The following is a 13,586-nucleotide window of genomic DNA, read 5'->3' as shown; positions in this document are numbered from 1 at the left end:
TCTCCGGCGGCGATGAAGGAAAAGGGTCACTCGGGCTACTCGGCTCTCCCTCTTCCTCTCTCTCTCTCCGGCAATGCGAAGAAGAACCCCCCTCCCCCTGTGCGGCGGCTCTCCTTCGGTGGATTCCAAGGAGAAGGAGAAGGAGAAGGAAGCCCTAAAACAGGGCTCTTCCTTCTTCTTCGGGATGGAAAGAATCCATCCCATTGCCTCACGTGCAACGCACGTGAGGCCAGGTATGGGGACTGGGCCGGTCAAGTGGACCGGGCCCAGTTCCAGGGTTTCACATTATCTCCTCCCCCCTTCAATGCTTCTCTCCCTGATCTCCCTCGGCTAGATATAAAGGTGCAGGACGCCCATCAAATGACACACAAGTTTTCATGCCTCTGTTGCAACAAGAAGGCTCTAGAGCAGAGGACAGGCGATTAGAGAAGTCGTGATGCCGAAGGGTTGCCCGTAGGAGTGGAGTTTCTTGCTTTCAATGAGGCTTATCTCTATGATAACTTCGAGCGCTGAGAGGTAAGGTGGAGCATGTTGGAATATTTCAAAATTCCGAGTCTGCCCTTCTTTGTCTTTTGTCTTTTTGTCTAGTGTACTTTCTTTAGTCCCACATTGGAAAGGAACAAAACTCAAAAAATCTTTATATAGTATTCAACCTTTTAACTTGGTGAAGCAAAGAAAGAAAGTAGCCCACGCGCACATGAGCCCAATGGAGGTCCAAGCCAAAATTGGCGAATCCGATCCGGAAACGTTTAACCGGGCGCGTTGCGATTATCACGCGCAGGGGGACCCCCCCCCCCCCCGCGGGTGTGGGCTTGAGTCAGGTTTCTTTTTGCCGTTTTATTTTTTGAATTGTCTTTTAAATACGCCTCTTCATTTCTTTTTAAACCCTATCAGATCCGATAGAGTTAATCAATCAAAAAGCCTCTCTCTCTCTGTTTTCTGTCCTCTGTTCTGTTCCCGAGAGGAATACTCTCCTCTGTTCTGTTTCCGAGAGGATACTCTCCTCTGTTCTGAGCGCTTCTGGGCTGTTCGACAAGATCACTGCATCTGCGAGGGGCGCCATTACCTGCTACACCGAGATTCATTCTCCGAGGGGCGCGATCTATTCTTAAGGACAGTGAAATCACGCCTCAACTGATAAGTTCTTCCTTCTCTCTATCTATCATTTTTCTTACAGAGCATCCATTCAAAGGACGAAACCATCCAGGTTTGGTAGCTACTTTCCTATTCTTCTTGTCTAATTCTTATAAATTTTTTATTAAAACAATATTAAATTTTAGCAAGTTCCCATATCTATTAGGAACAATATTGAATAACTTTACCATGTTTCGTTATTTTCAAGTCCTACTTCGAGTATAATTCTGTATTAGATTTAATGCCTGAATTAGGATTAGGAGATCATGTCCCATAAATATATCTAATGCGTCGTAAGGGATAGCCTTTTAATATATTAGTAAAATTTTTCAAGAGATTTTCTTTCACCAAATGAAGAATTTTTCAACCTAATTTACTTCTATTTGCATGTTAATCTTCGAAGTAAAACCTCATTGATCAAATCATCTGTTCTTCATGTTGCATCATTATCCAAGGCTTTGTCCATTAAACAGGTTCCCGGCATTCTAGCATTCTAGCTAGACGACGACTCCATAATAAAGCCTTGGTTAAGAGAAGCCCTGAAGTATAAAACCCATTTGATAGGTTCCTACCTGTATCCGGATCTATGTTGATAGCACATCTTTATTAGATAACAAGATTTTTATCTTCATCTTTGACCCCCAGGATCCAGTTAAGCAATTGAAATCCTAATACCATTCTCTTAACACGCGCACATAGACAAATAAGCTATGAAAAAGTTGTTTTTTTTATTATTATTATGTACATTACTATAATATATTAAATGGACTTTTTTTTGTGTTTGCCAAAGAGATTTTTTTAAAGCCTCTTGACATTTGATTCCTCGGTTAGTAAGTATATACATAATATGAAGTTTAATGAGGTATTTATGTAAATCTACTCTATACGCGATGAAATAGGTGCAAAGCCCACAAATGTCTCAGACTCCGAGCTTTCCTCTTATATTACTCCGTTTTGCACCTTTAGAGAAACAAGGAGATGAACGACTCCAACCGAACTCTCAAAGCCTCCCATCCAAGTTTTTTCCACTGCATTTTCGCAGCATATGGGGGATTCTAGTAAATGAAAAGGTTGGTGGTTTATATCCTGTTGGATTAGAACTTTGAAATAGATTGGGACTTGAACTAGCAAAGAAAACTAATTAACCAGGAGGATTCCTTAAAGGTACAATATACAAGTACTCTTGGGGTAAAAGGAGGCAAGATCGAGCATCTCTTGTCGCTTTGAATTCCCAGCCATTGTAGCATGTTCCACGTGTACCTTTATTTAGCTACGTATTTGCCACAAGAGAGAGAAAGAATATCCAGCTCTTAATAAAAAATACTACTCAATAAGTGAAAAATAAGAGTGCATCTTTCCTATTTCTTTCCCACCATTCTTGATTCCATAACCAAACTTCCTCTTTGATCATGAGAACTTCTGCTTCCACCATGTGATACAATAATATATCAAAGGTATTTCTTTTTTTCTATGATACATCAATGGAATTTCTTTAAAGTCTTTTGAAATTTGATTCTTCTCTTAGGAGGTGTATATTATTATGGAATCTCGAAGACTCTCATCCATGTTTTTCCCCTCATGTATGTAGCACAGGGGGGATTTTTAGTAATTTGGTAATGGGAAGCGTGGGTAGTAGACTGGTTTTTCTTTCTTGTTATATTAGAATTTGAAATAGTTTAGGAATTAGATTGGTAGAGAAAACCAAAAGGTGGTGATGATTCCATCAATGTATTCTATATAATTTTTCGGAAAAAGGGAGAGGGAAGATAGAGCATCTCTCATTGTTGTAGATTTCTTTCCTATTGTACCTGCTTCCATTAGTAATACATATGTACACCTTTTATATCTAAATTACTTTATAAGGGTGAGAAAAAAATGCATCTCTTAATAAAAAAAATACTTATTAATAGCATGGTTGTACGAGGGAGAAATCTATATTACTATTACTAGAGAACCTCCAAATGTATTTTGAAAATAGGAGCATTTCCTTTATGTTTGCTTTCCATCATTTAGGAACTTTAAACTACAATGTAATTATATATATTTAAAGAATTTATGCTTGTGATAGAGAATGCATTTTAGGAAATTCCATAAAATATCTTGTTTCATATTTTACTGACTCAAGCATATGCTTGGGAGATCAAACAATTTCTTTTATTTATCAAAAACAAGTAAGTTAGCTCTCCTTGTATAGGGAATGTAATGCTTACTTTCATGGCCACGAACACTAGTTTAAATTTTCAAAGAAAAACTCTATGAGAAAAATGGCATTCTTACTTTCTCATATCTTTTCTTTTTCCTTGAATTTCTTAAAGAGTCATTAGGCCTCAAAACTATCAATTCATTGTTTTCCACTATTCATGTTTCTGGTAGATTAAGACTATATCTTAAAATGAAAGGAAAAACAAAAAGGAAAGGGGGAGGGTGCAGCTTTGCCATTTTCTAACCTTACGTTTACTTGCCAATTAATTAATAAAAAATAATTATTAAATCCTTGAAATATGTAAATGCTATCAAATCCAAAAGAATTACCGAATTTTTTTTTTATGCTTTATAACACCAAGATTGGAGCTTGATAACACCACTTCCTTGTGAATGATCCTGCCTCTCTAGATTCTACTTAGAGTATGTGTATTCAGCTATAAAAGAAAAATATTTGGGTAATAAAGTTGGGTCCGTGGCTATAAAATAACTATGAAAATTCTAAGGAAAAAGATAGAGTGAAAGGACTAATTTGCAAAATCAAACTCATTAACTAATCCGACTATTAGACTTAAAAACTTAAGTAGCTTAGATCCAACCAAAAGCAATCTTTTAGTTAACTTTGAGAGGATTCAAAAAATAAAGAACAAGCAACATGACAACTTTAATTCTAGAATCCTTTTAACGATCACCAATTTCTTATGTTAGAACTCACTAAGTATATATCCTATGCCTTATTGAAAGCATCTTTTCATCCACCTCGCATAGATTGCAATAAAGTATCTGATAAGTTCTATCATGTAAGAAATTATACCCATATATGCTAAATGTTAGTAGGGGAATGTTTCTAATAAAAACTAGTTTAAAACAACAACTAGAAGTTGAAATATGGAATTATTTATATGTATTCCATTTGAGAAAATGTATATACTTATTTGGAGATATAATAATATGCTTTCTAGAATGGCCCCTTCTTTATTTTTCTAAAGAAGATAATTTAGGATGGAAAATGCTATGGTTTTGCTTTAGTTCCGCATTTTTAATTATACTAGTAGTCATTTTTATATTTTGTATATTTTCTTGTGTAAATAACTATGAATATAGAGAGAAATATAGAGAAGAAAATTGGGAACCGGGATGAAGACCTCATCAACCCGAGACCGAAAGGGGACGAGTCTCATATCGAAAACATTCCTCGGAGCCGGCCTCTAAGCTCGCAATCTCATCAGAGGTCTATCGTTCAATTATTTTTATACTTAATTATTTATCACATTAACTACAAAAATCAATTATTAGTGCAACTCATATATAGCTAAAATTGACAAACTGATGGATGATTAATGATGAAATTACCTCTATACTCAATCTTTTAAGGCAAAAAATCGAAGAGTGCTAATCTTACTATTAGTTTTCGACTACCTTATGTTTGTGAAGTTTTGTTACTTGGACTTTTCAATTCACGAGCACTCAACCGTTATGTTAAAATTAGTAATTATTAACTAGCAACTAATATTTAACCTTACTAACTACCTTGCCTTGTAATATTTGTTCTACCAAGTTTGTCTCTTAGTATCATAATATAACTAAGTTTTGTATGTAACATTTTCATATACTACAACCATTTTGGGAAGTTTATTTAGGCATGTAGGTTGTAATTGCCTCGATAGGCTTTGCTGAAAAACTACAATGTTCAATGAAGAATTAGTACAACCTTTTAAATTTTTGAACCATATTTAATAATCTCCAATATTAGGAGTAGAGGTTGATTTTGTTAAAAAATCACCCTATCAAACATGTGCATTTGCACATAGATATTCACTAGTACACTTAAATATGTCAATGCATTTCATTTCATATGTCATGGGCATGTCCAAGTCATCAAAGAATTTTTTTTTTTTGCCTTTGTAACATCTTGAATTTATGAAAATAGAATTTAATTTCTTCCCTAATATTATTTTAAAAACAATTTTCAGATAACCACTAATAAATTGACAATTCATTATGTTTAAGAGATTCCCAAAATATATTGTTTTCTAATGACAATTAAAAGCAATAAATGGTGAAAAAGGATCAAATTCCTTGTTAGCCCTAAATGTTGTATCAAATTAGATGACCTTTCCAAATTGACTATAATTAATCATCATCATTACATACGCCCAAAAGATATTAACTATTTTCTCTCCAACACCTAATTACATTACAAAATAAAATATCATGCTTCAATATTTGGGTTTGGAAACATTTAAGTATACTTCTCATTTCTTCATGTTTATTCTAGATGAAATTCTTTCTCTCTCTCTCTTGTCAAAACATCTACTTGTATGCTCATAAAAACCTTCATTCCTATGCCAAAATCACCCACAACTTCAATCTCAAAAGCCCAAGCTTGTAATTGTTATATTGCAATGGTACCATATGACTACATGACAATATGTTGAGGGAGAGACTATTTAGTTTTGAAGTTATGGACTTGATATATATGGATGATCTTATTAAGTATAATGGTTATGTAAACTTGACAACTAATACTTGCCCTAATACGATATATATATTTTTTTACTTGATCATCATAACCGTTTGGAATTTAGAAGTTTTTTTTAATATGTGATTTTTCTTGAGATTAGTTGATTAGCCTATATTCATTGTTACTAGAACCAAGCCTCCTTTTTGTATAACTTGTAGACTACTTTTCATATTCAAACTTTATAAGTTGGCAAAATGAATACATTATATCATTTGGTATTCCATGCTTTTCATAAGATTATCCTCCATGGAACCATCTATCATATTATTTTGAGGGATTAAAAGGTTGATATAATCTTAAAAACTTTATTACTTTTTGAAACTAGAATTGTACTTGAATCAACAATCTATTAGAATGTAAAACATATATGTAATATGTGTATATATTCCATTTAAACTGAATATATTGATATAAAGCAACTAGGGAAATGATATCCAGTAATAAATTATCACATGCTAGCAACTTCAACCTTCTCTTTTAATATTAAGTTATTTGAAATTCTGCTTATAACTATTTATATCCAAAGTATTGACATAATCTTTTGTAACTATTATACAGTTTTTGTATGAATGACGAATGACAAAATATAATTTAAAAAATGTTGATAAGAATACCACATCAACTTGTTAATAATTAAATCATTTATCCTATACAAGTCCTCTTATTATTTCTTTGCACTAAGTATGACACAATCAAACAATGATATGTCAAGCCAACAAAACTTATTCATCTATTTATATTTAAGAACATTTAAGTCATTGCAGCATTGCTCTAACTTTAACCATCAATTTGATAAAATGACTAGGAGATAATTATTGGAGTGTAATTCCTTCTTTTCATCATTTTTTCCACAAATTATGAATAGTTCATTGGATGCACAATAAAATCATTGTCATTTGCTACAATATTTTTCATGTTTATAATGACTTCTAGATATTCACTAAATCAAAAAAAAAGAAGTTCAACTAAACAATGTTTCTGAACCATATAGTTTCCTCTTTTCAATTACTTTTCTCTTATTTCTATTCCATTTATATAAGTTTTCAATGGCGAAAAAAAAGTCCATCCCATTAAGTACATTTTGTTTTTTCTTTTCTTCCTTTTATCTATATGATTTATATGAGCTTGTCTATTTCAACATTTGAGGATAAAAGCTACTAAAAATTTCACAGAATATTATTAATCTATGGAATGATGTGGTGGTGACAAAGAACTTTGTCTGGAGCCATTTACTGATCCCTTTGCTTCATTATCTTGTGGATCGTCAAATATAGCTCTTGTGATCTTTTGATTAGTCATGCTCCACATCATTTTCTTCTCCAAGTGCAAACAATAGCTCTCAAAAACACGTGAACTCACCATAACTCTAAAGTCCAACAAGAAGAGCAATTCTAGCTCTAATCGATTTAGCTCTATATTACTCACGCCTCCAACCCTTGCAAAAAAGGCATTATTATGATGCCTGCATATCAAAATAAGAGAGTAAAGTATCATCAAAATATTTGATAATATTGAACATTTGCTAAAATTATAGACAAAAATTGACCAAAGAGATATCATGATGATCCAATATTAGAAGGGAAAATGATTGTGACAATTTATACTCATATATATATAGGAGTAAAAGTTGGAAATTAAATATTAAGCAAATTTGTTTGTGTTTGATGAATGCAGTTAAGATATATACTTTATCACATATATAATATACTTGAAAGCATAAATGTCAATCCTAACCTTCTTTTGAGAGAAAGATTAAGTAAAGCTCAACAATTCATTAAGATAAAAATAAGTGTAGAAGGTAAAATGACAAGGAATGAATAAGAAAAAGGAAAAGATAAATGAGAAGAAAAATATAAGAATAGAAAACAAAAATTAAGCCAGTATTATCTTAATTGCAAAAGATCCATTGAATAATAACCTTCTCCGTCTCTAGACGAGCCCTCCTAAGCCAAAAGTCTAACATTCTAGTTAACATCCTCAATCACTACCATCTTATCCCAAAATAAACTTATGTAAACTTTTCACCTTGGTGTGCCTCCACTTAGTCAAGATATACTATAATTGCACAAAGGAGAAACTTATTTTGAGACTATGACTGAGAAATTCCTCAAAAAATTAGTTGGAGAAACTCCAAATATACTTGACAAAAGGATAAGTTATCCTATTTTTCTTTTATGATTGTTTCTTTCCATCCTTTAAACTTTAAACCCTATGTGTGATTGTATGATTTTCCTACAACTAGGGTCCTTGAGAATTCATTATTTTCATGGAAATGCATTTTTAAAAATTCCATAAAATATCTTGTTTATTGTAGAGACTCAAGCATATATAGGGAATGGAAGTCAAGGCCTACTTTCACTTTGGCATATCATAAGGTCAAAATTTCAATGAAAACACTCTTAAGAAATAGTTGAGATTCTTATTCTCATATATATTTCTTTTTTCTCAATCTTTAAAGAATTTCTTGAGCCTCAAAACTATGAATTCATGGTTTTCCATTGTTTATAACTAGACTTGATTATGATAGATGAAAGAGAAAATGGGGGAAAAAATGGTTAGCTCCATCCTAACCTTAATTTATTGGTAAAAATAATTTTTAAATCATAAGATGTAAAAAATACTATAAAACCCAAACTAATTACCAAAAAATTTCTCTTTGTAGTTGAATTGTCAGGTCATGCAATAAGATTAGATAGCTATACTAACATCTTATGAATGATACCACCTCCATGGATCATGCCAATCCCTATAGGCAATGCTCATTGTGGTTGTGAATGACGAAATTCTTTAGAATCAAAGTTAAGTTCGAGATTATAAAAAAGTTATGAAAATTAGTAATGATAATAAATTAGATTGGTCGGATATCAGATGGGTTAAGATATGGGTCAGTTTAGAAACCTACAACCTAAAACCGACCTATTTACTAATTAGGTCAAAAATCCTAAATTGAAGCCAACATCTTTATTATACAGGTAATCCAAACATGAACAGTGCCACCTATTTAATAAACAGGTCGGATCATGCTAAACAAGTTAAATAAATTTTAAATAGGTTAAATAAATTTTAAATAATTTAAATAGGTTAAACAAGTTCTAAACATGCCGAATTATAACTATGTAGACCTAACCTGATTATTAAATAGGTTTCAACGGGTTAGGCATGTCAAGATTGTAAACCGGAACTGTCCTTTTAATAAATGGACTAAGTTGAGTCGGCCTATTTACAACCCAAATCTAGTTATATCAAACCTAAACCCATCAGTATTGGGTTGAATGCAGGTTGAGCCATAGTGCCATCCCTAGTTGTTAAACTTTCGGTAAAGATAGAGAAGGGAATGAGAAGTTAGCAAAATCACTGATTAGCTAAGATAAAAATAAGACTAATTGACTTAAGCAAATTAAATTCAGCCAAAAGAAATTGCATAGAGAACAAGCAATACAAAAAACACACTTTGAGAGTCCTTCAAAAGAAGCCCAACAAATAATCTGTTAGAGCTTGCTAATGAAACATCCTTTTGCCTAATGAGAGGAGCCCTTCTATGGATCTAACATGGATTTTAAGAATAGTGTTCTCCATAGAAGTCGGCAAACACATTTCCTACTTGAGCATGGGTCTCTCGGGATACCAAATTGAGGAACAAGGGTAAAGCACATTTTAGAAACTGTAGAATTCATTATCTCCAAATAACCAACAGTGTTTCTCAATGAGATTGAAAAAAAAAAAAGGAACATAAATGTTCACTCTCTCTCTCTCTCTCTCTCTCTCTCTCTCTCGCATGTGTCTCAATCCCACCACTCTAAAGAATTAAAAACTTTTTACGTTTTCCCCTTGAGTTGTCTTCCTCCCACGCTTCCGTCTCCAATAGGAGCATGGACCCATGCCTAAAGAAAGTAATGTTGGAAGTCCACTTCCATGCTAGGCACCATGAGAAGACTAAAAAAACAAAGGGTTTCACCCTCTCTGGGAATGAGGAGAGATTTTAACATTCTATTAATCTTTGTACGATATATTTCTTTATACTGGTGTGGCTCAATGGATTTGGAAGCATCAAGCGAACTCACTAATAATGATGATGCATGTATTTGAAAATTATTTGAAGGCCTCAATGCATTTATAGTTAGAGTTTTTTTGAAGATCTCAATGCATTTATATCTAAGAATTTTTAGGCTTGGGGGCCTCAATGCTATATTTATAGTTAAGAGTCTTTAGGCCTGGAGACCTCAATACATTTATAGTTAAAAGTCTTTTGGGGGCCTCAATACATTTATAGCTAAGAGTATTTATGCTGGAGCCTTACGCGACTGTTTCAATTGTCTAAAAGTTCAGCCAGCCTTATCTTTATATATAAATAATTTTTATATTTATATAGGTTTTCCTATTTGAAAAATTATACAATTTTTTCTTGTATCTTCTTACACTTGTGGAAATTGTGGATTTCTTTAAGATCTATCAAATAAGAAATTTACCTATATAATGATAAACATTAGTATAGATTTATTTCCAACAAAAATTTCTTTTATGTTCAGTTTGACTGTAGCAAGCATGGCTATATATAGACCGAGGATGAATTAATTATGAATTGAACAGCATCATTTCTCCAAGGCTAAATAAAAAGAAGTAGATAAACAACTATAACCTTATGCATTTGGCCGACAGCATGGATTAGAAACCGAGGTTGATGTTTTATTCAACCAGTGAACACCCAGCTTAACCATTAGAAGATAAGATTAATCTCTCTAGCAAAAGAGCTTGCAACATTTAATGAAGGACAACTTTATTAAAATTAGAGATTTTGATAGATAGGCATTAAATTTTACATCTACCATGCAGCCTTCCCACATTTGATGGTGGTCCAAAAATCATACAAATTTCATATATATCCTCTGAATATAAAAACAAGTTGGATGCCACCTGACCAAATGTCTACCATTTCTTTCCTATGCTTACATTTAGTGAACACATGCTACTCGGCAAAACAGTGTTTGCAACCAAAAAATCTAAGAGATGTTAAGATCCTATTCAAAAATCTAAAAATATTTAGATAGATGACCCCAAAAATATATAAGTACCATAAAAATTCTTAAGCTATCCAATATGAAATTATTATCCCTCCTAATAAAATAAAATAAAATAAAATAAAATAAAATAAAATAAAATAAAATAAAATAAAATAAATAAACAAGCAACTAAATAATATTATATAGGAAGAAGTTTTATAAAAAAATTACAAACTTGCCACAACACATGCAATGTTTCTGATCTTTCCTAATTATTATTATTTTATTATTATTATGATTATTATTATTATGATTATTATTATCATCTTTATCTTTTGGAAGATAATTATTGTTCTTATAAGTGCCAAAATTCTCCATATGTGATCATGTCGGAGCCATTCGGTCATTGGGTGGTCATCAATATTTGTAAGAGAAAGTCACGTGCTTGGACTTCCGCTACGCTTACACTCTCTTCATCGTTTGATCAGTATCGGGGGGACAAAAGTTAATTAATCCAGAACGTCCAAAATTTAAAAGAAAGCAAGAAAGAAAATTAGCTTACATGTCGTCGAGGACCTTGGAGGCGATCAGGACGCTGGTGAGGATCAGACGGTGGACGTTGAGCGATACGACGAGGGATCCCGGGTTGCGGTGGACCGCCCGATCGATGTACACGAACCCCACCACGAAGCACGAGGGGCTGCACCCGGTGTACCGGTGGATCCGCTCCAGGTACTTCCCCACGCTGATGCTCGGGGGCCGCGGCCCCAGGAACGCCGCCAGGTCCCGCCGCCGCCTCTGCCACCCTTCCTCCGCCTTCTCCGGCCATCGCTCCGCCGCCGGGCCGATCCTGTCGTTCCGCGCCACCAGCCGCTCCAGCACCTGCGTCAGCACCGCCAGAACCCTCGGCGGCGCCGTCTCCGCCTCCTCCGTCTCGCTGCCAGACTCCATTTCTCGCACGGCTCATGGTCTCTCTTCCCCAGGTCATATAGTGAGGATACTTGATATTCTGACCCTCGTTTCGATGCATTCACGTCCGGGTATTGGAATCCGCGGAGGAGGGGATAGAAGAAATGAGAGAGTGAACTCGTATTTGCCGTTAGCCGGATCGCTGACACGTGTGGAGCCCTCCGCGATGATGCTGCGGCCGCTTATTATTAATTTTTTCATGGACAGGAGGAATAGAGAGTGGATAAGGTTAATGCATGTACAGGCAATGTAGTCATGGAAGGACATCAAGGTTGGAACTGAAAAGAACGGGAGGATGCACGTTAGCCGACGGATCCTACTTGCAACCAAGAAAATACACCATACACTTGTGTGGATAGTTTTAAACTCCAATTTTTGAATTACTAGCAACCGCAACAATATTGGCACGAGATTCCAAGACCAACTTATAAACCCAATCTTTGAATTTAAATTTTACACACACCTCATCGTCTCCGATGGACATAAATAAAATCTATTTGCAACATCCACAAGCATATTTTCATTCCATAAGCTAGTTTCATAAATGATTTACATACAAGTTCAAGCCACAAAGAATATTCTAATCAAATATCATTAAAATCTTTCATAGGCCAAATCTTAAATAACTTTTTATGAATGAGTCTTACCTTTTCACTAAATAATAAATTTTAAAGCTAAGCATTATCACAGTATATTCTTATATCAAACAAATCTTGCTAAATCACATCGCACGATATGGTTCTATGGCCGATCTTCTTGCACTTAATTTAGATCCAAATTCAACTAACTATAATAGGATCTATAGATTGTCAAACCTTCTATCATGTATCAAACCTTATAAATAAATTTTATCATCATTCTTTGGTACCATTTTCATACATAATCACAAAGGCTTGACAGGAAAATTTTTAAAGCAGCTTATATTGGAATAATATAATAGAAACTCTCTCTACAAGCATGCACTCATCCTACGTTAGATTCCTTATCTTAGAATTTATCTACTTATGCTCTAATACCATAATAATTGTCACACACCCGACGCAAGATCGCGAGCTAAAGGTCACACCAACCGCCGCATATTCATAGAAACTCTCCCTATAAGCATGCAAGACATCTCATCACGATATCATAAAGCAAACGACGGAATAAATTTAAATAACCAATATTCAAACTTTAATTTAAATAACTAGAATCAAATTTTAATGTTTCACAGAACCATCAATATTCAAAAGATCTGACGTCAAACTCTAGCCAAATCTTGGTCTAAATTAAAGTTGTCAAATTCAACTTCTAGTCACTCTTTCGATCATAACCCCATGCCATCTTAGTTCTTAGATCAATAAAAATAATAAAATATAGAGTAATGAGCTAGACAACCTAGTAAATAATTAACACTTTAACCAAATTAATGAGACAATAAATTAAATAATTATTTACAAAAAATAAGCAAATAGAATTTATTAATTCAAAACCAAATATCAATATGCAGTATTATCAAAATATCGCGCATGCTAAATTCAATTCTCAAAGTCAAATTTTATTCATAAATCTAAATTCTTTTAAATTATCAAGTTCATCTCATGAACCATGAGCTATGATTATTTTTTTCTATGGCAGAGTCAATACTACGTATTTTCTTGCGGTATGCTATGTATCATCTTGTGGCAAAGTTCTTTAGGACTACGAATCTGCTTGTGGTATGTCATGCATCTTCTTATGACATAAATCTTTCAGGACAAATCAAGTTCCAATATACTAGC

General features: G+C 33.7%; 1 protein-coding gene across 1 annotated transcript; it reads right to left on the bottom strand.

Moving 5' to 3' along the window:
* Nucleotides 1-5,360: 5,360 nt before the first annotated feature.
* CYCP2;1 (cyclin p2;1) lies at nt 5,361-11,926 on the bottom strand. The gene is made up of 2 exons (XM_039119776.3): nt 11,420-11,926; nt 5,361-7,322 (listed from the first exon to the last, which is right to left on the bottom strand). Exons 1-2 carry the CDS (start codon nt 11,806-11,808, stop codon nt 7,040-7,042), a joined length of 672 nt encoding a protein of 223 aa, XP_038975704.3. The 5' UTR covers nt 11,809-11,926; the 3' UTR covers nt 5,361-7,039.
* Between the last annotated feature and the right edge of the window lie 1,660 nt (nt 11,927-13,586).

This window comes from Phoenix dactylifera, chromosome 8 (genome assembly GCF_051530095.1).
Source record: "Phoenix dactylifera cultivar Ajwa chromosome 8, Ajwa_hap1_PhDact_Kaust_v1.1, whole genome shotgun sequence".
Lineage (NCBI taxonomy): Eukaryota > Viridiplantae > Streptophyta > Magnoliopsida > Arecales > Arecaceae > Phoenix > Phoenix dactylifera.
Note: the sequence above shows the minus strand (reverse complement) of the source record. Positions and strands in the feature narration are given on the sequence as shown.